Source organism: Apus apus, chromosome 17 (genome assembly GCF_020740795.1).
Source record: "Apus apus isolate bApuApu2 chromosome 17, bApuApu2.pri.cur, whole genome shotgun sequence".
Lineage (NCBI taxonomy): Eukaryota > Metazoa > Chordata > Aves > Apodiformes > Apodidae > Apus > Apus apus.
Genome location: NC_067298.1, coordinates 8,806,026 through 8,830,725, shown reverse-complemented (window position 1 = coordinate 8,830,725; position 24,700 = coordinate 8,806,026). Strand labels below are relative to the sequence as shown.

Genomic DNA, 24,700 nt, shown 5'->3' with positions numbered 1-24,700 from the left:
TCTGCTTTCTTGACAGTACTGTAAAGTTTTGCAGACTTGTGTACACACCCCACAGTACATTGGTTTTGTCTCCTTGTGCTGTTTTCTGTAGCTTGCAAATACATGGATGATTTATATAACTATATATTTTATATATTTAACAATTATATATTATAATGATTGTAATATATAGCATATAATTATTATAATAAAATCTATGTGGTATTATGCAAATACTGAATAATCTCTGTACAATTTGATGGGAAAGGTGTCCCTGGAATAAGACAAATCAGTCACTTTCTCCCAAATACTTAATTTTATAAAACCAAAGGCAGGTTTAATCTGTGTTCTTCCGAAGGCAGGAGTGTGTTCTGTGCTGACACCTTTAGAAGGTGTCTTTGTAAGATTTTGTAAGCAGACAAAAATGCTGAACCTTTTCAAAATAGTCACCAATCCATGTCACCCACAGATACTAGCTAACATCTGACTTTATTTTTAAACTTTGTGGTGAAACTCAGACAAAAGTTTATCTTCTCTGGCAGCTCCTATGATTTCCCTTAAGAATTTTAATATTGTTAAATATTTTAGTATTTACTCACCACCCCCTTGCCCCTCAGTACAGCCAGATCATAACTTGCTAAATTATTCGTGGTTCTTTTCCTGGGTGAATTCAGGATGCAGCAATATATTTTAATCTATTAATTAATTCTGTTAAACTCCTCTCTTTTGGAATTTATTCAATTTCTGTTTAGAATCAAACATGAAGGCTCTAACACCAAAGTGAATAAGCTTTCATTGTTTTTTTTTTCCCCCAAGAAACTTCCATTTACAATCCCAGAGCTGGTGCAGGCATCTCCCTGTCGCAGTTCAGATGGGATCCTGTACATGGGTGAGCTCCTATTTAATCTCAGATTGTAATGTGTTCAGCAACCAGACAGACTGCATGGAAATATGCTTTATTTTGGTCATTAATTATGATGTTCATTAATCTTTCTGATTACATATAATATATGATAAATACTTTATATAATAAATACAGAATTTAATTACTGCTTGAAAATTAAAAATCAACTACTTGTCCTGAGGAGAAAATGGCTTTTATAAGCAGTGAATAGCCTGTATGGGGTTTTTTGGTTTCTTGAGATGCTATCTTTCAACAAAAAGTGACTTCTACTTAAAATCTTATGCTTATAAATGTCATTGACTGCCTGACAATTAGAATTACATTAGAAATTCCATTGCAACACAGACATCCTCCATTGTCTGAGATACAGTCAGTTCATTTATACTACAAATAATAAAGAATTTATGGCTCAGTCTCCTAACTCCTTCTGATTGCAGAGATTTGGGAGGAGAAAGGGAGAAGGAAGGACAGTTACTACTTATAACAGCAAAATATGTGAAGGATCAGGATGAACTTGGTGTTTTAATCTTCTGAAGGGCCAATACCTACTTCTGATTCTCTACTTTGTCTCTCCAATAAAGGAGTGAAAAATGTTTCTTTGAAGCTTCTAAGCAGAACACAGACATGTTGGTGTCAAAGAAATATTTAAGGTCCTGGCTCACATAGTCTTAAGTGGGATGTTAGGATGACAAGTTTTAATCAATTTGAAATGTGTGGACCCTCCTAATTTTTTTCCACCTACTGTTCTTCCACGTTAGCCCTTCAGTCTCCCCTTCTGCTAGCTCACAGGAGCTGCTACACTCAGAACTCTGTTAGGTTTATCAGTGTGAAAAAACAATTCAGCCTATAGTTCTTACCATTCTAAATATTGTATTTAGTTCTTATTGTCAGTATTTGGAGTTGGCCAGTAGTGCTAAATGATGAAACTGAGCATGACTGTGAGAAATTGTGTTATTACAAATGCCTTATTCCTGCTAAGTTCATGGGCCTGCTAAAGAAAAAAGACTGAAAAGCTTGATTGGAACTGCAGTTTTCCAGCTGAATCGTAATGTGGCTTAAATTATGATTTCAGGTAAAAAGCAGGATATTTGGTATGTGATTGACCTCATGACTGGGGAGAAACAGCAAACCTTGACCTCCTCGTTTGCAGAAAGTCTTTGCCCATCAACCTCCCTCCTGTATCTTGGGAGAACAGGTCATACAATTTTTTTTTTCTACAGCTTAAAAGAAAATTTGATGTCATTTTGTTAAAGTTTAGTATCATAAAAAATGACCTTGTGATCAGGTTTTCCAGTTAGAAAAACTTCTATAAGTTATGATTTTAGTCTGTACCCAGAAAAATTATTAACTTTTTATTGCAGCAGAAAGGCACTGGGGATTTTAAGCGTTGGCAGTAAACTATAGAACCATAGAATAGTTTGGGTTGGAAGGGACCTTTAAAGGTCCAACACCCTGCAGTGGTTCTTGTTGGCTAAGTGGCATTTATATTCTATTTAACAGTGCATTGCAGTGGCAGCTGTGAGCCCAGGTTTGCTCAGTAACTCTCAGCTTTTATAAAACTGCTTAAAGAAAACAGAGGTAGAGCCTGTCCACTGAAGTAACAAACACAATATTCTAAATACCTGTTCGATGTAGACCAATACCTTAGAGCTGTTGACTAGTAAAGATGAATCAGTGTTCTAGACTTTTTTTTTAGCCTCTGTGCTAATTTGTTTGATAATTTGTGTGTTTGTTCAGGCTCAGAACAGGGAATGCTGAATTTTAGAGTGCAGAGTTTGGAAACTTGATAGTAAAACCAAGTACAGCAGAAGAGGCTGTGCAGGAAAAGCAGGATCTGGTGAGGTGGGCAGCCCGTGTCTGCAGGGCTTGTTTCAGGGTTCCTGCAGATCAGTGGTAGTATCTTTAACAGCTCTGAAATGTTTAACTACCAGGAGTGCTGGGCAAGTTAAATGCAGAGAGCAGTAACTGGGGTGTGTGGCACCTCAGAGAGTCTCTCAGATTTGAGATTATTGATTCTATTCTCTCATAGGTTTTTTTGCTTCACAGACTGTGTATTTTTTAACAGAGTACACGATCACAATGTATGACACCAAGAAGAAGGAGCTGCGATGGAATGCCACCTACTTTGACTATGCAGCTACTCTGCCTGATGAAGACATCAAATACAGTAAGAATTTAATTGCTGTATCTTTTTTTTTTGTCCCACATATTGGCTGTGGGTTTTGCAAACAGACAAAAATCCTCTGTGTTTTTTTTTCTATAATGAATAGGTCAAACTGTCTGATTTCTGTGCAGTTGATGTTCATCTGCCAGGTTTTATCCTTTACGTGGCACAGTACCTAGAGCCTGTTAGGTAGCTTTAGGTAAACTGAATCTAGGAAGGTGCAGCTCTTGAAGATACAAGTCATTATAATTCAGTGACAAGAGGCAAACCTGAGCTGTGGGACACGCTCAGAAATGCTGCTGCTTCACAACTGGACTTCTGTCAGCTTCACCCTGATGGCCTGGTCAGCTGTTCTTTCAGTGCAGGGTGTGATGCATCCACAGCTGCTGCTGTGTGTTACTGAAAGGGCATGTCTGCAGCACTCCAGATATCTCCTTTCTCTCTGTGTTGCAGAAATGTCCCACTTTGTGTCCAATGGAGATGGCCTGGTGGTGACCGTGGACAGCGAGTCCGGGGACGTGCTGTGGATCCAGAACTACGCGTCTCCAGTGGTGGCTTTTTACATCTGGCAGCGCGAGGGGCTGCGGAAGGTTCTGCACACCAACGTGGGGATAGAGACCCTGCGGTACCTCACCTTCATGTCTGGGGAGGTTGGACACATTACCAAGTGGAAATACCCTTTCCCAAAGGAAACAGAGACCAAGAGCAAACTGACGTGAGCATCAATATTCCTGTTGTTCTGTCTACTTGACAGACCCTTGTCATTAAAACCGTATTTATATACACGCAGTGAAGGATTGTTCTGCAAGTTTCAAGATGGTGAAGAGAATACTTAAAAGCAGCTCTAGTTCTCAGCCATTATTTTATATAGTATTTGATATTTTACTATTTAAAGACAGACACACAAAATCTTATCATACACCTATTGATAAATGTTTTCAGACATTCTGTGTTGAATAGTTTCTTATACTGTGGGCCTTTCACATGATAAAAAAGGTGCACAACATTTTGGCAAATACAAGTTCTTGATTACCGCAGAAATAGGACATGAATTATGTCAAATGAGTAATTGTGACATGAATAATCAACTAATAAGGCTTTCATAATTAAAAAGAATGGCTTCATAGATCAGCAGTACTTAATTTTACACAGCCAGGCTTTCCAAGATACGAATATTGGTGATTTGAGAAACTCGGGCATTAGTTCTGCCGGATTGTGTTGCCAAGGTTTTAGCTAAGATGGGAAAGCATCCATTTGCCTGCGTCTTTCTAATAGTTCCTGTTTTTTTTCCAGACCAACTCTCTATGTAGGGAAATACTCCACAAGTTTGTATGCATCACCCTCCATGGTGCATGAAGGAGTAACTGTTTTGGTAAGTTGGGAGCTGCAGAAGTTGAATGATACCTGCTGAGAAGCACTGTCCTGGTTTAAAAAAGATAATTAAAGGAAACATATAAAATAAAGGAAAAAAGATGACTTTGCCCTTGTAAAGTCACAAAGGGGTCTGATTTAAAACTGAGAAATCTGATCAAACACTGAAGGCTGAACATCTATAGAAATGTGGGTTTAAATTGCAGATTGCTATCAAGAAATGCATAGCAAGTTAAATACTTCATGAAACAATTAACAGGAAGCCTTGGGATGTATGGCCACGTTTCAGGAATCTTTTCATATGCTGCAAAGCAGAAACTGCAGCTCATGGGGAGCTGTGCCAGGCAAGCTCAGCAGGAGTGGACCAGGGGTTGCTCTGTGCTGTTGGTTCATGGTGGTGAATGGTAAAGTTGCTGCTTTGTTCATCAAAGCAACTCTCCACAGACAGGAGGCAGCATCACAGATTTTGCCTGTGCTGTGGCTGTGCAGGTGGGAAATAAAATCCTGTTTAACTTTCCTAAAAAAAGAGACTAATCTCATCTCTTGGGCATCATATAACTTGGAAGGTCTAATGTCCAAGGTTGTTGAAGCAGGTGCTGAGGGCATAATGGCAGTGTTTACTTACGGTCACTTTGCTGCCAGGAATTCTTGCTTGCCCACCAATTTCGACCTCAATTTATGTTTCGACCTCAAATTATGCCTATTTAAATATTACAGAGCTATGGTGCTTCCTTAAGTGTAACACTAATCTCTGTCTCCAGCCCCGTGGCAGTGCCATACCCTTGTTAGAGGGTCCGAAGACAGAAGGGGTCACGATTGAGGACAACGGCGAGTGCGTTATCACCCCCAGCACGGATGTGAAGTTCTCAGGCAGATTGAAGGAGAAGAACAAACTCAACTACTGGAACGACTGGCTCCTCATAGGTACCCGCGGGGCTTGGCCCTGCCCCTCGCCGGAGTCACACTGCCACCTGGGGGACAGTTCTCACCCAAACCTCACAGCTGTCAGTCACAGGCTGCTTCAACTCAGGAAATAATTACTGAATTCTACTAAGAGCTTCTAATTAGTCTCCATTTGCATATGAATTCATGTCGTTAAGTACAGGCCCCAAGGCCCCTGCTTTACTCAGTGCACATAATGGGGTACTTAGCTCAGTATGTGGAAAGGTGTTGGTTATTTGCCCCATCCTTCACAGAGGGGTATGGTCTTTTATTATTGGCTGTAAATATTGCATTCTGGTTCCTTTTGATTTTTTATTTTGCATAATGTTACTTTAATTCTCATCATGTGGGTCAGATGGTCACGTTTTCCCCATTTTACAAATGGAGAATTAAGGCACAGAGGCTGAGGATAATCAAGTGTCAGCCTGTCCTGTGTGTCCCAAATCCCAGAATTTTGAAATTGACTTTTCAGGGCATTTCCAGTTTTCCTTCAAAATTGAAGAACTGTCTGAATTTCAGATTTAAGTGATGCAGGTTTATAATTCAGTGATCTGTGCCACAGGATCCCGGTGGCAGGGATGGGGTAGAACTTCTTCACCTAGGCTACCTTTCCTAAAAAATGACAACTTTTTATTTCAACAAATGTGTTTTATTTAAAGGGCACCATGAAACACCATTATCTGCCCCGACAAAGATCCTGGAGAAATTCCCAAGCAACTTACCTAAGAGGCCTGAAAACGTGATCCCGGCTGACTCTGATAAAGCCACTATTGAAAAGGTTTGTGATGAGAATTAAGAATTTTAGTGGATGACTGAAGAATGTAGCAAGTACAAGTTGGGGAATGAAAAGCTACATGGAATTACTTCACCTTTTTCATGTCAGATTTTCATGTACTTAGCATGTAAATCACTGGTATGATGTGTCATGTTCCTTATTTCAGGATTAGGCCATTCTACTGCTTTTTTTTCCTACATGCAAAACTTTATTTGACTTTGGTAGGATTAGAAATTATTAAAAATTATTGAGCAGAAAAGCCAGTGTATAAATGCCCATGACGATACTGAGGTAACAGAGCCTTTTTGTGTCTCCTAGGTTATTGATGTCATTGAAGGCTCCTCAACAGAAGTGCCTCCTGCTCTTCCAAAGGATCTGGAGGAGAAACCTGCTCGGACTGTCCCTCGGCCAGAGGCTCCTGTGGACTCCATGTTGAAGGATATGGCCACCATCATTCTCAGCACTTTCCTGCTTGTGGGCTGGGTGGCTTTTATCATCACGTACCCAATGGTAATGCTGAGTTAGCTTGATCTGCTGATAAATTTGGGGAGAGTCACTAACATTTTACAGCCCAAGAAATTATACAGGAGCTAGAAAGTAACACTACAAGGTGTTGCTTTTCCTTCCTCACAGATGTGCACGGGTAGCAGAAGTTACAGAGTTGACACAGCCGTGGTTTATCTGGGTATATGTGCCAGCTCTGGAGATTTTTCTTCTCATCCCACCAGTTCTGGCTTTTGTATCTGTTACTCTTTGCATGGTCATGATCTTAACCCCATTGGCTTTGCTCCTTTCTTCATCTGAACCCACTGTCAGGTTTCCCAGCTTTTGGATCAAGGCCTTTATCCTTCTGTGGTTTAAAGCTACCTAGTGACCCCAGAACAGCTTTTGCCACATTAACCAACCAGGGTGATTTCCCAGCTTTGCAATGGAAGCCCAGAATGAAATGTGACAGTTCCCCAGCCTGTGCAGCTGATAGTATCGCAGTGAGGGTTTTCCTCCCACCTTTGGGATGAGGCTGCCCCAGTATCTGTAAAGTTCCCTTTTGTGATGTGACCGTAAGAAATTTCACTGCACTTAGAACTGAGTCCTTTCTCACAGAGTGTGCATCAGCAGCAACAGAGACAGCATCAGCTGGAGGAGAAGATACAGCTCCTGCAGCAACAGAAGCTGCCCTTCCGTGCTCCCAGTGACCTACCCCCAGACGCAGATTTCCTGGACACCTCTTATGGGCAGACAGAGAGCTCAGCTACCAGCACCCCAAATGTGTCCCCCAGAGCATCAAACCATTCTGCATATTCCAACATCTCCACATCTGATGTTGGGAGCTGCCTCTCCACTGAACAAGATGAGGAAGGTAAAGTTGATCTGGTGTCTTTTACTGTGAGTCTCTGTATTTTGCCAGTCTGTGGGATGACACAGCAAAACAAAATATTGAGGTTATTTTGGAGGTGAGAAAGCTGAAAAGGACCATCATTCTCATGTAGTCTGACCATTGGCAAAACACTGTGCAGGTGTGCCATGCCCTGACTTGGAACAGGATTATTTGCTTTAGAAAAACAACCAGTTCACAGCTGCCATCTGAGGGATGATGATGTCCATTGTGGTAGATTCTCATAACCTGCAGCCATTCTAGGGAGAGGTTTGTTTAAACGAACAAACTATTATGATTAACTAAAGAACTAAGGATTAGGCAGCATGGCCTGCCTGCCTGTGCAGTATTCAGGGGAACTGCTAGCAACCCACTACCATAACTGTCAGACAGTATTTCCTAAATTCAACAAGACATCTGTAAAACTACCTAAAAAGAGTTTGTTTGCTTAGAACCACCAATTGCTGCTACCACCTTGACCCATGGTCTTTCCAGACCTTATGTCAGGTGTAGAGAAGGTGTCTGACTCTGGTCAATCATTTGCTCACCAGTATTTGCCTACTTGGTGTGAGTACCAAAATGCAAGTATTAATTTGTTGTCATCATCTGTGGTGTTAATTTTTAACATGAGCAAAAAAGACTTCTCCATCCTGGCCCAGAAAGACATGCAGTTGTCAGAGGCTGACTGGGCGCATCTACACCAGTCCTTGTTTCTTTTTTGTTCAGATGAAGATGCAAACAGAGTGATGGTTGGCAAGATTTCCTTTAACCCAAAAGATGTCCTGGGACATGGTGCTGAAGGGACAATTGTTTACAGGTAAAGACAAAAATGCACATTTAACATGCACTAGAACAATGAATGTCTTTATATGTCTTCTTAAAAACAAAAACAAAATAACACATGTATCTAATGTGAACAGAAACAAAACTATTTTGTGTGTCTGGAACATTCTCATGCATTGTTTCTTCACTACTTTTCTTGGTTTAATGACCAAATGTAGCCGTTTCCAGCGTCATTAATGCTTTAATGTGCCTCTGTAAAATGTTGCCTGTCACTTGCTGTGCTCATGCTGTGTCTATAGAGTGCACAAGGCTGATGTGGCTTTCCTTCCTGTCTGCAGGGGGACGTTTGATAACCGTGATGTTGCAGTGAAAAGAATCCTCCCAGAGTGCTTCAGCTTTGCAGACCGGGAGGTGCAGCTGCTGCGGGAGTCGGACGAGCATCCCAACGTGATCCGCTACTTCTGCACGGAGAAGGACCGGCAGTTCCAGTACATCGCCATCGAGCTCTGCGCCACCACGCTGCAGGAGGTGACAGCTCAGGGGCTAACCTGCAGGCTGTGGAAGTCTTGGCCCTGGAGGTCTTCAGCTTCCTTAGCTCCCTTCAGCTTCCTTAGCTCCCTTCAGCTAAGTTGCTGAAGTGCCTGCTGCAGGAGATGATGTAGCTAATCCTGCCATCACCTCTGTGACAAGTGCCCATTCCTACACCAGAGGTGTTTTCAGACCTTCAGAAAGACATCCCTGACCCTGTGCTGATTTAAGGACAGCTGCTGTTGTTCTTTGTCCTTCTTGTGAAGGACTCCCTTCCGTTCATCTGCCCACTCGCACCGTCCACACTTTGAAGACCCTCTGCTCGTTTCTGGAGCACAGTATTAAGATACCATTTTAGCTCTCAGTGACATTTTAGAGATCATCACCTTCAGGAAACAACAAAGGTTCTTTTCTGTGTGTTACCAGCTCACATTAGCCTGCAATTTACCCTAAGGTTTTATTTGGGGGCAGGGGAGGAGGACAATCTGTAGAGGGGCCAATGACAAGCAATGTTGTAACTGAATCTTCTGTTTTTCTGTTGTAATTTCTAGTACGTTGAGCAGAAGGCCTTCAGTCACCATGGCTTACAGCCCATCACTCTCCTGCAACAAACAACATCTGGTCTTGCTTACCTGCACTCCCTCAGCATCGGTAAGTACTCTGCTTGGTTCAGTGTCAGTACATTTTAATTACTATTTTAAAAAAAAAGAGAGAAACGGGTCTGGGTGCTGGGAGCTTGTTAATTCATTCCTAGAAGGGAATCGAAGAGGCTCCAGCTGGTGGTGGCAGCAGTGGTGTCTGTCCTTTGACACAGTCCCTGTCTCTGTAATGTTCTGCTGCATTGGAGCAGTACAGCTAGTCATTGCCACTTGTTCAGGAGGCTGAACAGTGGCCTTGTTAGGCTAGAAGTCACGCAAAACATGATGACTAGTGGTGATGGAATTAAAAAAAAAGGGATGAGTCTACCAGAGACAGCAGTTTGAGGTTTTGTGAATGGTAGATCAGCCTGCTGAAAGATTTTCAATGCAAACACATTACAAATATACAAATATAACTGGGGTCGCCTGGAGCAGATACATGAGTGTTTGTCACAGTCCACAGGGACCTGAAGCCCCATAACATCCTCATCTCAATGCCCAACGCCCACGGGCAAGTCAAGGCTATGATTTCAGACTTTGGGCTGTGCAAGAAGCTGGCCGTGGGCAGGCACAGCTTCAGCCGCCGCTCGGGCGTGCCCGGCACCGAAGGGTGGATCGCCCCGGAGATGCTGAGTGAAGATTCCAAAGAGAACCCTGTAAGTCTTCATCCTGCCCTCGGGCTCCCCTGGAGGAGGCAGCACACCCTTGCAGTCAGGTCATTCGCGGAACCATAGAATAGGTGGGGTTGGGAGGGACCTTCATGTGTCATCCAGTCCAACCCCACGTGATTTCTCAGAAGTTTTCTTCTGCTCCTTAGATGCTAAATAACCACCCTGTGATGATGGCTCAAAGTCTTCAGGTGGGGAGGGGGAAAAAAAAAAAATGTTATTGCTACTAAAGGTAATTTATTTGCAGACATGTACCGTGGACATCTTTTCAGCTGGCTGTGTCTTTTATTACGTGGTGTCTGAAGGCAGCCATCCCTTTGGCAAATCTCTGCAGCGCCAGGCCAACATCCTGCTGGGCGCCTACAGCCTGCAGGCTCTCGACGCAGGGAGGCACGGTAAGAAAACATCAAGCACTGGTTGTTTAGTGAACTCTCCATGGGTGTTTGTTAAAATACCCACAGAAATGACAGAGCTGGGACCCACAGTGATTCCCAACCTGGCAGTGGTGAGAGCTGTACTCCTAAAAAGCCTAAAGTTTTTTGAAGGAACAGCCCAAAGCACCTTCAAGATCCTGAACTTGGAACCCGTGGAGTTATTTAATGTGTTTAAGGGGTAGGAAAGAGCTGAACTTTGATCTTAATGACGACACTGATTTAACACAACTGCTCATCTGCTGGTTGCCCAGCATATCTCTGGGGCTAACGTTCAGGGTCATGTTGGAGGAAGTAGAGAACATAAGGATTTTCTAAGTACAACACATTAGATTTCCCTACAGCCTAACAATTATCACCTTCTTCTTGCAGAAGACATAGTTGCTCGTGATTTAATAGAGCAAATGATAAACATGGATCCTCAGAAACGTCCCTCTGCAAGCTGTGTGCTCAAACACCCATTCTTTTGGAGTTTAGAAAAGCAGCTCCAGTTTTTTCAGGTTTGTGTTGACCTTTTCAATCCTTTCAGTTCCAAGGGATCCTGCAGACATTCTTCAAATCCTGAGTTCAGTCTCTCCTTGCTCTGGAGGTTTGAGGTGGTAGACTCCACAAGCTCACTTGTAACACCTAACGCCTCATCTCAGAACCTTCCATATTGTACTTTGTCATGGAGTGAAGTAGAATAGCTCCATGCAATTTAAAATTTTTTGGTAAAGCTTGAAAAGAAACCCAGAAATAATGTGAATGTCTCTTCTAGGATGTTAGTGACCGGATAGAAAAAGAATCGTTAGATGGTCCAATAGTCAAGCAATTGGAAAGAGGTGGAAGAGAGGTGGTGAAGATGGACTGGAGAGAGCACATCACTGTTCCTCTTCAGACAGGTAATGGACAGTGTTTTATCAGGGTGGGAAGGAGTTACCTGCTGTCGTTCCCACTTTGCTGGGACAGGAAAGTAAGGCCAACAGTCTCAGGCTTGGCACATGACCTTTACTTGTCAGTACAGTGTTTCTTCAGACAAACAGTGCATGTTTATTTATTGAAACACACCTGTAAGTGAATGTGACAGCAGACACACATACCTCCCCTTTGAGGCCAGCAACTAAAACTCCATCAGAATGCAAAAAGAACTTTCTCATTTCTTTTGCAGATCTTCGAAAATTCCGATCCTACAAAGGGGGGTCCGTGCGGGATCTTCTGAGGGCGATGAGAAATAAGGTAAAGGACTTCCCTCCATAAGCAACATGTGCACTGAGGTTCTGCCTCCTCTTGCTGTCCCTTGCCAGGCTGGTCAAGGCATTAAGCTGCTCTATGAGAGGGTGAGGTTACTCTGTCCATGAAAATGCATCTTGAAGAGACAGCTCTATTTAAAAGGATTCTTGAAAACACACCCTCTGACTGAGCTTTCCCCTTTTTTTCTTCTCCTTTACAGAAGCACCATTACAGAGAACTGCCTCCTGAAGTGCAGGAGACTCTGGGCTCCATCCCAGATGAATTTGTATGTTACTTTACAGCTCGTTTCCCTCACCTACTCCTCCACACCTACAATGCAATGCACATCTGCTGCCAAGAAAGACTGTTTCAGCATTACTATGATCAGGACACTGCAGAGTTAAGCCTTGCAGGTGACACTGTTTGAGAGGGGTGAAGCTTTCTCTTCTGGGACCAACATTCCAAGCACAGGGCTGTGAAACAGGCCTACTTTTAGCAAGGGAAAAGCGGGATCAAAGAGCTGAATTCTCTCTTGGAAGACGTCAAGCTTCCAAAAAAAGTGCCTTGTACCTCTGCCTGCACTGGATCAGGAGATGGTAGGAGCCCAAGAAGCAAGGGCTGACTTCAGACAAGCAGTGAACCCTGGTGATGGGGTTACTCTGTGGCAATTTTCAAGATGGTGAAAATGGAGAGCAAAAGCTGGAAGGGAGAGTCACCCAATATCCCTGTACTGTACCTGATTTCATAACTGATGTGTTTTATTACAGAGAATCAAAATACAGTAAATGAAAGCATAAAATTCCTAGGGATGGGGATTTGCAAAAGGAGCCTTTTAGTTGTAGCAAATCATCAGACCCTGCTATTGCACTACTGCCACGTTATGCATTAGGCACATCACAGTGATTGTAAAGGGAATAATTTCTAGTTACTCCAAAACAGCAGAATACAGTTTCTGTTTAATCAGTACTACCCTGGAAAATTATTCCCTCCTACTTGATCAGATATAATGAAGTTCTAAAACAAATACTGACTTGAAAAATCAGTTAAAGGTTTACCTACTTTGAAATTAAGCTTCATTGTTTAAATATCAACCAGTATTCACAGAAGAGCTTGAACAGGCCTTGACTTAAATCACAGTATCACAACAGATCTGCAGTAACTGCAGGAAAACACACTGATATCAGCTGTGAGCTGCTAATCATTTCTCTACTGCAAGTGTTCCTTACGTTGGTAGGAAGAAAGGTCCCCAGATGCAAAGAGTTAAGATGAATCCTGGGGAGAAAAAAAAAATATATATAAAAAAAGGAGCTAAACAGGGAACTATGAGAGTTGTACAGACCAGTGAAATTAGAGGCAGAGTTTTTAATGGGTGGCTAAGGCTGTAGAGGAACCCCCATTTTCTGCTTGTATGGGTTGTGAATTACATCCAAGTGAGCCTGGTTTTAAAGATGCAGTATTTCTTTTCATTGGCCCTAAAGCTGTGACAAAGCATTAAGTGTGTGCAAAGGATGAAGAACTGCTGAATTCTAATCTAAGTGGGGTGGTCTTTTACAATATTTATTTAATGTATTTATATTTATTTAATTTTTACTACAAGAAGTGGTATCAAATCCAAGTGGTACAAGTTTAAAGCATGCCAGATCATTCTTAATCAGTTTTGTGCTTATATTTAATCATATTATAGCAACTGGAAGAGGAAAGTGATACTGCATCTTTCAATGGAATTCATTAAAGGAGAAATTACAAAGTGGGAATGTGTATGACTGCCATTGTTCTTAATACATTATTGACAGTCATGTGTGTGGTTGGGTATGTACAGCTACTTTTCTGGAGCTACTTTATGGGAAAGGTTGTTTTTTTTTTCCTAGTTGTACAACGTGAGCAAGTTACCTAAGATGCCAACTGTGCAAGTTACATGTTTCTAAAGCTTGACAACAACAAAAAAATTGGTAGTTTTTACCTAAGAAGATTCAAAGCCTATTTCATATTTTTGTACTTCTCATGTAAAGTTGTTTTGTAAGTCTACCAAATAAAAGACTTGTACTCAGAAATAAAGTAAATCCACAACTTAGTGACCATATGTGCCTGGGGAACAAAACAAACAAGCAAACCAGACTCACAGCTTTCAGTCCCAGGGCTGGAGATGAAAAACACACCTGCAGCTGCACAGGGCCTGCAGCAGCCACATCCTGCCTCCCAGGGAAGAAACACATGCCTGTTTTTTTGACCTGTGGCTACTATTAAAAAAAAAAGTCCACTTCCTTCCTCCTAGTCAGAGATAAGACCCTAAGGCAGGAAACATATTTATTTTTTTTCTGCGGGGGAGGGGAGGAGGCAGGAGGGAAGGAAGTGGGGAAGAAAGGAGGTGGGGAAGGGCTAGTGTGCCTCCCCCAGGGCTGCCACCTTCATCTCAGTGTCTGAGGCAAGTGAACAGGCACAATAAAATGGCTGGAATAACTGCACACTGTAAAAACTGTTACTGCCCTCCAGCACCAAGATCCAAAGTAACTTTTTTTTTTTGTTGTTGTTAAACCCAACTGACTAGTGCCCACGTGGCTAAGAGCCTGGCAGACACTGCTGCAATGCAGAACCTGGGAGTGCAGCTCAGCCAGCAAGGGACAGCACAGCACCCTGTGCCCCAGCCTCACTTCTGGGTCATAAACCCACCACTTGTTCCTCAGGCTTTGGCCAGCGGGCCTGAGGGAGGGGGCAGCTGAAACGGGGGGGTGGGGAATCTGCCTAACTTAAAAAAAAAGGAAATAATATCCCAATACCACCTCACCCAAGCATCTTAACACATACTCATTTTTTTAGTTGCACAACCACCCACACACCAAGAGCACTGCTGACAAGGGGTGGAGACTGGGTTGGGTCACCAAAAACGTTTATCGGGTGTATTTTTTTTTATTGGCTGATAGCAGTGGGTGTATTTAAGACAAACCTGTGGGAGCAGAAATACACACCCAGCTCAGACTCCTGCTTGTGCTGCTGCAGGCTGGCAGAGCTGGGCACCGCAGCAGATTGGAGCATCTTCCTTCCTTCCAGCACTGGAGACAGCTCCTGCAGGCTCTGCAAGGTAAGCCCTTCCTGTGTGCCGCCCCCTGCCCGCCACCGTGGGTCCTGCATGAGGGTGGGGTGGGTAGTAGGAGGTTATTGGCAGCCTTGAGGGTTACTTTTACAGGTAGCAGGTGTAAGAAAAGCAATGATCACCCCCCACTGTCCCTCTCCCCACTCTGCCCCCTACCCCACTGGGGAAAGGGCACCTCAGCAGTGCTAAGTGGGACTGAGCAGCTCGGGGGGAGGGGGGGTGTCAAGGACCCCTCAACGCCACACCCCAATGCAGCTGACAGTACCAGGGCCACACTGGTGTGCAGACAAGCTGCAGGGACCACAACCACCAGTGGTGCTCACCTTTCCCCTCCCCCCCTCACTCCCCACCCTTTAAAGTGGGTGGGGAGCAGGGGCCTACAGGCCCCCACTAGGCCCAGGCTGTACAGCTTCCAGACACTCCCCAGAGCCCCACCCTGGTTTCTATTCCCCGTTCAGTTTCATTTTTCCCTGAAACGCTGCCTGACGTCAACTGTCACAGCAGGCTGTGGCAGAGACCAGCAGGGGGTGCGTCTGTGTGAGACTACAAGCCAGGACAGGGTGAAAGCACAGCCTTGGGAGCTGGCAAATAGGGACCTACTCCATAGAATGTTTTCTAGCATCCCTGGTTCTCCTAGACCCACTGTGCCCCCAGATTGCCAGGTTGTGCTAAACTCACCTCTGGCCAAGCCGTGCTCCTGGGCAGAGAGCTCCTCACTTTCCCTCAGCTACAGTCTCTGTACTTCCAGACACTGCAGGAAGCTTGCAGAGCCCCACAGCTGCCTCTTCTGCTGGCTGCACTGGTGCCTGCTCCTCTTACACCTGAATTTGGAGGCTTCAAGTGTCCCTCTTGTACCAGCAGGAGCTGCAGGGATGGAGCTGGCTGGACTATTGACACCTGCTGGGCCAGCACAGAGTTGAGCTTTCACACAACCAAGTAAGCAAAGTCACCACCACCATCTCACTGTGCCCCTCAATGACTAGTCCATAGGTGATGGATGGTTCCTGTTGACTAACCTGAGCAGACTTAATTTATATTTCCTCCTGCAGTACAGAGCTGGCTATCCCTGCTGCAGCTCATCTCTGTACCCTTGCAAATGGAGCCTGAGCAAGGCAGAGGATGTCACGCATCAGGCCAGGACACCCCACTAAAAAGTAAAGGTTTTCTGGGCTGGGCAGTAAAGTTGAACTGCTCCATGGAGAATCCACTGAACACTACCAGATCAGATGTGGAAAAAACACAAACAAAAGGGAGAGAGGGAAATAGTACACACCAGAGGAACAGGAGAAAAAAGGGAGTGTGAGGGAGCAAGAGGAAAAGGGAGAGAAAGTGAGATAAAGTGAGAAAAACATAGGAATAAAAAGCAAGAGATACTATGCAACCTAGAGATAGTATTGGGCCTCCTTTTCTCCAATACCCAACAGAAGTAGCTATTAGATGGGCACAGCTGGCAGCACATGCTCCTCCAGCTAAATAAAGTCCATCTCCTTCACACACCCACACATGTCAGCAGCAGGAACAGCTTCCTCCACACAGCACAGAGCTGCGGTGTCACTGGCACAACTGGGCTTTCAGAGGTACAGAAACCACCCTGGACCAAAAGGTGGGGAGGGGGTTGAGAAATCAGAAGAAATAAGTCAACTTTAACTAGCACAGGAAATGTTTACTGCAAATCTGAAGACAGTTTTTTCCCCCCTCTCCTCTCTAGGATTTTGTTCATTAACAGAAGGATTTCCCTCATCGAAGGCCATGGGTATGTGTTGCTTTCAGAAAATCTGCACTTTAAATGTAGCAATTTGCTTTTTACTATCTACATTTTAAGAGTTTATCTCTCGTGGGGAACTAATCATGCATTTTGTATGGATTCATCTTCACTTAGCATATAATAAGGAGACTCCAGTGAGTAAACTATCTCACCCAACCTCTCTAATTTAGGGAATGCAGCCCATCAGTTCTTATAACCTTAATGCAAAATCTTTTTGAAGGGGACTTTGTGATACTTCCATGACTCCCTTTGAAGATAGTTTTCAAACCTCCTGGTCTCCTGCGTTGCTTATTTGCCTTGGACTGCTTTTGATTAAGGTTAAGATGCTTTTTGTTATCAGAACTGACATATTTGACAAGTTAAGATGCAGTTTCTCACTGCGACTGGCAGAAAACCATCTAGCACGGCCAGTTTTACAAGGATTATAATGCCATGTCCAGCATGTTGACATGCTTTTAGTTTCTATTACTTATGTATAATTCTATCTTCTAGATGACAGTACATTACCTGTGAATAAATGGGATGAGAGCCATGTCCAACGCTGGCTAGAATCTACTGGAATCAAGAAAGAGTATGTAGAAAAACTACATGCAGAAGAAGTGACAGGCCCAGTGCTACTGGAACTGGATGAATCTTTCCTCAAAGGCATTGGTATGAAAGGGGCCCAAATCCACATGTTAATCCGCAAGATAAAGGACCTTCAGCAGCAACAGCAGAAGGCACAGCAAGGCAAACCTTCCAGCAGCAAAGCCTCTGGCAGAGCTGATGCACAAACAGATGTGTTAAGACCCAGAAAGGCATCTGCTCAAAAAACTTCCAGTGGAGACAGCTCTGGTCCAGCAGACAAAACTAACAAAGACAACACAGCTTCTGCTTCTGGCAAGAGGCAAAGTAGCAACTCCCAGCTTAAAAGTACTGATGAAACCATAGAGCTCAGCAACCATCGACCATTCAGAAGTCAGAATACCGATTTCAAGTATGTGAAAGGCAGAGTTCTTGCTCCAGAATCAGGAGTCAACGATTTGATCACTCCTTGTCATGAATACAAATCTTTTGCCACTGCTGCAGAGCTGACCAGAGAACGGCTGCAATCAAAATTTGCCTGTGAAGTGTTAAGATTTGCTTCAGCCTGCATGAACATTCGAACAAACGGTACCATACATTTTGGTATCATGGACAGTGTTGAGGACAAGGGCTGGAAACATGGAGAGATCGTTGGCATAAAGGTCAAAGAGCGAGAACACTATGCTGATGCATTAGATTATATAGAAAAATGCTTTCCAGAAGAGGTACAAGAAATTGCAAGGAGATGTATTCACCCACCTGTTTTTGTTGAAGTGATTTCCAAAGACACTCAGGAACAAAGATTCGTGGTGGAGGTTGACATTGAACCAACATCCAGTTTAGTAAACAACCAATTGTTTGAAGTGCGTTTGCCAAAATACAATGAAGACAACCAGAAGGTGAACCGGACAAAAGACCCAGTTCTCTATCAGAGACTGGGAACGAAGTCTGAACCTGTAAAGCCCAAAGATCTCACTACTTTTATTAGGGGCTTACGAGACAGAGATGCTCAAAGAGAAAATGCTGAGCTCTCCAGTGCCCAAGTACATACAGAAATACCTGAAAATTTAGGAAGAAAGTTATCAATTCTACTAAATGATGGCAAAAGCTATATGGATGATTCCCTATGGTACATCCTTGTCACAAACAGATGTGAAAAGGATAATTTGAACTGTATCAACTTTTTAATGCACTTGAACATTTTCTGCGTATTCGACTTTGATGAAGATTCTTATGTGTCAGGGTTGTACAGCAAGTACAAAGAACTGCATGCAACAAGGTCTTATTTTTTACAGGACTTTTCCAATGAAGGTAAGACTGGCAACCCTTGTGCTCAGAAACATCTGTGCCTGTTTGATCAGGCCAGCTGGATATTCTGCAATGGGCGCAGTGACTTCCGTGGAGATGAAAAACCTTGTGATGAAAATACATGGATTAGAACAAAAAAAAAATACCTTAAGAAAGCAATTACTCGAATCTGTGATGAAATCCTGCCACAGAGGTCTTTCATTGTGCTTTTCCTACTGCTGTCTCCAGTCCAGAAGCCCCTTGTGGATGCTTTTCATGAATTCTATGCAGAGATGAATGGCACAGAGTACATCGTTTGCATTGCAGAGTCCAGAGAAAACTATGAGAAGTGGGCTCATCTAGCCCAGGCGTCCTGCAGCATTGAGGCACTAGAGCAATGCAGCATCGCGGGTATGAAACTAAGTCACATAGATGCCACCATTCAAGCAATGTTGCCTTCTACAGCACAACCCAGACATCTGCCAGTTTCCACCAGAGGGCTGTGCACACTTCCCTTGTTGGAAGAAGAGAAAATGTTTTCCCTAGAAATCCTTTGTTCTGACCAGTGTGATGACATCAAAATAGATCTTTTGACAGAAAAAGAAATACAAGAAATAGAACAAAATTTTTACCGAGGGAGAAAAATCATCTGGAAAAACTTCTGGCTGGCTGATAAAAGACACTGTGGAGAAATCATTGAACGTGAAGCATGTGAGGATGCAAGCAAACTCCTGGTTGATATTTTACGAGGAAGTAGACTCAACTATTCTGTGGCTAAGCTAAAGATATTTCACCATCCTGGAAGCGGTGGAAGCACAATAGCACGGCAAGTTCTATGGAAAAGAAGAAAGGACTTAAGATGTGCTGTTATCAAAACCTCATATTCACCTTCAACTGTCTGTGAACATGCACTTGCATTTAGAGATTATGAAGAAAAAGATACCAGTCACTGTCTTCCTGTGCTCCTCCTGATCGAAGATTATGATGAAGACTACTTAGAAGAACTAAGGAATGACTTAATGGATGCTGTAGGAACTAGGAAAATTAATTCCCCCAGACCTTACTTCATCCTCATGTGCTGTAGACGATCCAATGACCCTGAAAGGCTTTGCAAGGCTTCTCCACTGGACACAGTTGCTGTCACTCACAAGCTGACAGACTCAGAGAAAAGTCTGTTCAAAGCTAAACTTGAAAAACTGAGGCAGAAAGATGTCAAGCCAGAGTTCATACTTACATTTGTCCTGATGTGTGAGGAGTTCAATGAAGCATACGTGAGAAACTTTGTAGAGCACATACTGCAAGGCATAGACCGTCACTCTCGTGATACATATTTGATACGTTATGTGGCTTTGCTCAATTATTATGTACCTAACTCATATGTTTCACTGTCACACTGTGAGGCTTTTCTGGGACTGGGGTTACAAACAGCAATGACATCAAGAGCATATAATTTCAAAAGTCTCTTGAGTGAACAAGCAAGAATGATTTTTATTGAGCGAAGGGAAAGTACTACCAATATTTCGTATGTTCAGATAATACACTGTCTGGTTGCAAAAGAAATTCTGCATCAGCTTTCAGGGAACGAACCTCAAAGTCAACTTGCAATGACACTTCTTCAGGAAAAGACACTCTTTGAAAACAGATTTGTACGAGGGGAATTCATAAAGTTCATCAGAGATCTTTTTATTAGACGTGAGAAAAGAAGCAGGGGTGACAAAACTGATACTCTTTTCTCCCCATTCATTGAACACATCTGTCAAGTTGAAGACTGTGAAAAAGCTATAGCCGTTTTACAAGCTGCATATGAGCTCCTTGGAAAAGATCCTTTTTTTGCCCAGCAGCTTGCCAGGCTGCATTACAACAATGAAAAATTTAAAGATGCAGAATACTGGGCAGGGGTTGCAAAATTTCATTTGCCAAATGATTCTTATATTTTAGACACAGAAGGTCAAGTCTATAGGAGATGGTTTAGTTTTGTTCTGGATAAAAAGACAGAGGAGGACACTCCTGAAAACATCATTGAAAAGATCGAGATGGCTCTTAAAGCTATGAAATGCTTCAAGGCTGCACAATGGGCTGCAAAAGCAGAACGCGACAGTATGAACAATGCTGGTTATTTTGGAGAAGTTGAAGTAGGATGTCGTCTGCTTAAATTTTTGTCCACAGTCCAAGTATTTCGCAGAACTCCAGAGGGGGAAAATGATGAGCTTGTGAAATACCTGATCACAGATTACATTCCTAAAGACATCGAAAAACCATGGGGAAGGCTTCACTCGCGCTTAAAAGGCTTACGCCAGAACCTGTATGAAGCTCTGGAATGGATTTCTGAAGATCTGAGTTATTTCCAAACAGATAAAGACCATGACAAGGAAGAAGATGATGAAAAAAATGAAAAGGAAGAACAAATTCATAATCCTAGAAAATGGCTGAAAACACAGTCCGAGGTATATGCCAAATTCTTCATCTCAACATCACTGATTGAGGACAGCAACGGTGGCCCTGACAGCCAGCTGATGAGACGCATGAATATTTATAGGAGTGGTGGAGGTAGTGTCACCAATATCCTGTCATTCTTAACAGATAAGAAAGAGAAAAGATCAGCTGAAAAGCTAGAAAGGATCCTTGGTTTCTACCCAGAAAACCCACGCAGCCTAGAGGACAACGATCTGATCAATTATATTTTGTGCCATATCACATTAGCATGCTTAGCACCAGGATCAGCCAAACTTTGTCCAGTGCAAACTCTTCGTGATCTCAGTGCAAGATTCTTTAAAGGAAAAAGACCATTTCCAGCAAGTGCCTATTTTTTGCTCACTATGTTGTACTGGCCAGATGAGGCATTAGACAAGGAGCCTCATCCAGATAAAGATGAAATTCTAAACACAGCCCTTCAAACCCTGAAACGTTTATATGACATCAAGATGAAAGATGTTCCTACCAGAAAGAAAAGAATCTACACTCACTTCTTTCTGGGAAAGGGTTATGGCTTAGGTAAGATTGTGCACAAAACTAAAATTGAGAAATTAATTAGTGGGTCCTTAGACGAGAGGAGAATGAAGTGGCTAAATGGAACTGTGTGGAATATTGCCAATATTCGTGACATACTCAGAAGAGTTTCTGGTTGGACCAAGGACAGAAAATTATATATGTGTGGTCATGTGAAGGAGTTTCCTATCTTGCCACTCCATCTTGATTCACTGCCCTCTGGAAATGAAAATGTGACCTTTTATTTGGGCTTTTCATTTAACGGACTTGTTGCTTTCGATATTAAGGTTGAAAAATGACCCAACTGTCAGCAGAATGCACAGCACTTAGTACCTTAACAGCACCTACTGTGCTGATGGACCAAACAGCACTGAATTGTCCACTGTCACATTTGAAACCAAGAGTGGACTGCACTGAGCATCAGGTAACAAGATAACCACACTTTACTACAGTAATGACCCAGTATCTAAAAAAATGGAAACCTTCTAGTAAAATATACCTTAAAACAGAAGCCTTGCATACTTCTGGAGTCAACAAAAGCAAGATTTCAAGCTTAGCAATCATTGCAATATTTGCCTGGGGGCTGGGTGCAAAACAAAAGACCCACAATTTCTCCTCCCCACCCCCAAATACTTGGGGAACAGAGATCTAGAATAAACAGTTACAGCAGGGAACCCTTTCTTCTCAGCTCACAGATTAGGATTTAATTTCTGATGGTCTTGATCAGTAACAGAATCTGTCCACTGTAATCATGTTTTTTCTTCTTTCTGAATCAGTAACAAGTTCAAGTGAGCTCAGGACGTGTATACCACACTAGCTGTAACATACACGTACCAGGTATGAAACATTTACCCAGCAACTGCAAGCCTACATCCAGCAGAGAAGCACAGAGGGAACATAAGCAGTTTTCAAGTTAACTTTGCAAACATCAGGATTTATAAAAGCCAGGTCTCCAATTTTACAATCACCCCTACATTGCTTCTCCATGTAAATGTGACAAACCATACTAGATAACTGTTTCTGGGAAGGGGTGCAGAGGCAGTGAGCAGTTAAGACAGTGACTATATTTGTATGCAGTTATGATTTCAGTCCGTAAGAATTCCAGCACTTTGTGGAATGGTTTTGCAATATTATCCAATAAACATCCAAGTACATCACCCAGATTTGTCTACTATATATATATATATATCTCCATATTTGAAAATATTTTCTAGCCTGATTTACTAATTTGAAAAATGAGTTTGTTGCCAGCACTGTGTCTGCAACCATCATGTCACATTAAGCTTCTTAAAGCCACCTGCTTTTCTTGGAGTTTTGCATTGTTTGATGCTGTATTATAATCACTACAACTTCCAGAAAACCTGCCATATAGCTTAAGTTTTAAACCAATAAACAAAGTTTAGAAAGAATTTCCATTTATGAACTAAATTACCCTACCTGAAGATGTAGTTTTAACAGTATCAAGGTACAATTTGCCTTTCCGACTTCAGACAAGGCCTGGGCACAGCCAAAAACTGTAAAAGGAATTGCAAGCCACCATGAATTCAGAAGAAACAGGATGAAACCAATGATTATTCTATCTAGACCAAGCCTTCACCTTCCGGCCTCAAGAAGCAGAAACAAGATGAGCTGTGGCAGCACCAGGACCAAGTGTGCTGGGGTACTAGAAAAGGGCTTGTCTGCCCTCCCCCCCCCCCCACCTTGATGCAGGGGGCAAAGGGGAAAGTGTACATTTGAAAATGTAACTGGGCAGAGGCAGCTTTGTTAAGTCTAGCATGGACTATAAGGATGGCTTCACACCAGAGTAGAAATAGGATATACAAATTTACTGAAGAGCATGGGAGCTAAAATAAAGCATTAACTGCTTAATAGTTTATACAGCCTGCTCAAATGCTGTGTCAAAGGCATGGCTTTTGTTTTTAAGAAAGAGATTGTTACTATAATGAAAAATTAAAGCTAGACAACTTAGCCAAAAGAGTCCACCTTGTAATTTGTTTGCTTCCTGCACGCAGACACCTGACATGGTCCTGTAGTTAGCTATGCTTTGCTCTCTAGCCCTCACTGCAGATTCTCCAGTCTTTCCTTTGAGACTCAGGTAGGGGCCTTGCTTTTCAAAGATACCCATTCCTAACACTTAGAAACTACAGGCTTAGATCCAAACTATCTACCTCAGCAGGGTACTATAAACACAGTTCTCCCCCCGCCCCACAAAAATAACAAGATTTAGAGAAACAGCATAAACCTACAAACACTGGGGCTCCCACATTGCAAGACAAGCTGCTGATGCTCATAGGGTAGAAAGTACAGACCCATCCTTCCTACTCTTTACCCAGTCACATTCCAAGTCCCCAAATGTCTCATCAATCCAGTTTAGGAGAGCTTTGGCAGTCCACACAACACACAAACCCTCCTGCCCTGTAAGCTTTAGGATAAAGCAGTTCTCCTGCTTTCCAAATGCCCCCTCAGATTCCCCTGGATTCAAAAGGACCACCGGAAAGGGCCTCCAGAAAAGAGCTCATGCAAATTCACAACCTTCCCTAAAGGGTCCTCTACTTAGTACTAAGCTCCTCCTCATTACACATCTCCACACAAAATGCCACTCATTCATTCCAGACAGTGAAGCATTAAGAACATACCAGAATTCCAGGATGGCAGGGACCTCAGGGATCATCTGGTCCAACCTTTCTTGGCAAAAGCAGTCCAGACTGAATCTCAAGTGTCCAGTGTTGAGTAATCCACTAATTCCCTGAGGAGATTATTCCAATGGCTGATTGTTCTCATGGCAAAAATCTTCCTCTGATCAGAATCTCCCCAGAAGTAACTTCTACCCATTGCTCCATCTTTCTCCATGTGACTCCTTGTAAAAAGGCAGTCTCCATCTTCTTTCTAGCTGCCTTTCACATACTGGACCACGGTGGTAAGGTCTCCCCCCAAGCTCTCTTTTCTCAAGGCAGAACAAACCCAGTTCGCTCAGCCTTTCCTCACATAGCAGGCTTCTCAGTCCTTGGATCATCCTTGTGACCCTTCTCTGGACTCTCTCCAGCCTGTCCACATCCTTTTTGTATAGATATGTATTTATCTTCCTTCTATATCACCTCTTAGAAATCAATCTATTAATGAACAGCGGTTAGTTGTATGAGACCAACCAGGCAGAGTAATCTGTTCCCATCCTGTAGACAAGAGTTGCATGGACACACTTCTTCAAAGCTACCTCATCTCTCTCCAGCATTTTGCTCTAAAAGGCTTT

General features: G+C 42.9%; 2 protein-coding genes and 1 long non-coding RNA gene across 6 annotated transcripts in view; 2 read left to right on the top strand and 1 right to left on the bottom strand.

Moving 5' to 3' along the window:
- Nucleotides 1-13,835, top strand: part of ERN1 (endoplasmic reticulum to nucleus signaling 1) — a 33,680-nt gene extending 19,845 nt beyond the window's left edge. For 3 of the 4 annotated variants that reach the window (XM_051635024.1, XM_051635023.1, XM_051635021.1), the window contains exons 5-22: nucleotides 796-868; nucleotides 1,956-2,078; nucleotides 2,949-3,050; nucleotides 3,501-3,762; nucleotides 4,341-4,419; nucleotides 5,180-5,342; nucleotides 6,020-6,138; nucleotides 6,454-6,645; nucleotides 7,237-7,492; nucleotides 8,234-8,324; nucleotides 8,629-8,818; nucleotides 9,370-9,469; nucleotides 9,913-10,112; nucleotides 10,372-10,519; nucleotides 10,928-11,055; nucleotides 11,313-11,436; nucleotides 11,703-11,770; nucleotides 11,985-13,835. In XM_051635024.1, the coding sequence (XP_051490984.1) occupies nucleotides 865-868; nucleotides 1,956-2,078; nucleotides 2,949-3,050; nucleotides 3,501-3,762; nucleotides 4,341-4,419; nucleotides 5,180-5,342; nucleotides 6,020-6,138; nucleotides 6,454-6,645; nucleotides 7,237-7,492; nucleotides 8,234-8,324; nucleotides 8,629-8,818; nucleotides 9,370-9,469; nucleotides 9,913-10,112; nucleotides 10,372-10,519; nucleotides 10,928-11,055; nucleotides 11,313-11,436; nucleotides 11,703-11,770; nucleotides 11,985-12,191 (2,556 nt within the window). In that variant the 5' untranslated portion in view covers nucleotides 796-864 and the 3' untranslated portion in view covers nucleotides 12,192-13,835. Of the gene's footprint in view, nucleotides 1-795; nucleotides 869-1,955; nucleotides 2,079-2,929; nucleotides 3,051-3,500; nucleotides 3,763-4,340; nucleotides 4,420-5,179; nucleotides 5,343-6,019; nucleotides 6,139-6,453; nucleotides 6,646-7,236; nucleotides 7,493-8,233; nucleotides 8,325-8,628; nucleotides 8,819-9,369; nucleotides 9,470-9,912; nucleotides 10,113-10,371; nucleotides 10,520-10,927; nucleotides 11,056-11,312; nucleotides 11,437-11,702; nucleotides 11,771-11,984 lie in introns of those variants that run through there. The other variant, XM_051635025.1, reaches the window with a different exon arrangement.
- LOC127391842 (uncharacterized) lies at nucleotides 12,969-15,673 on the bottom strand. The gene is made up of 3 exons (XR_007891140.1): nucleotides 15,531-15,673; nucleotides 14,728-14,884; nucleotides 12,969-13,036 (listed from the first exon to the last, which is right to left on the bottom strand). It is a non-coding gene; the product is annotated as an uncharacterized LOC127391842 (long non-coding RNA).
- Nucleotides 15,674-15,698: 25 nt separating this feature from the next.
- LOC127391838 (sterile alpha motif domain-containing protein 9-like) lies at nucleotides 15,699-23,428 on the top strand. Its single transcript, XM_051635020.1, has 3 exons — nucleotides 15,699-15,788; nucleotides 16,561-16,605; nucleotides 17,110-23,428. The coding sequence occupies exons 2-3, from the start codon at nucleotides 16,602-16,604 to the stop codon at nucleotides 21,750-21,752; spliced, it is 4,647 nt and encodes a 1,548-aa protein (XP_051490980.1). The 5' UTR covers nucleotides 15,699-15,788; nucleotides 16,561-16,601; the 3' UTR covers nucleotides 21,753-23,428.
- The last annotated feature ends 1,272 nt before the right edge of the window (nucleotides 23,429-24,700 follow it).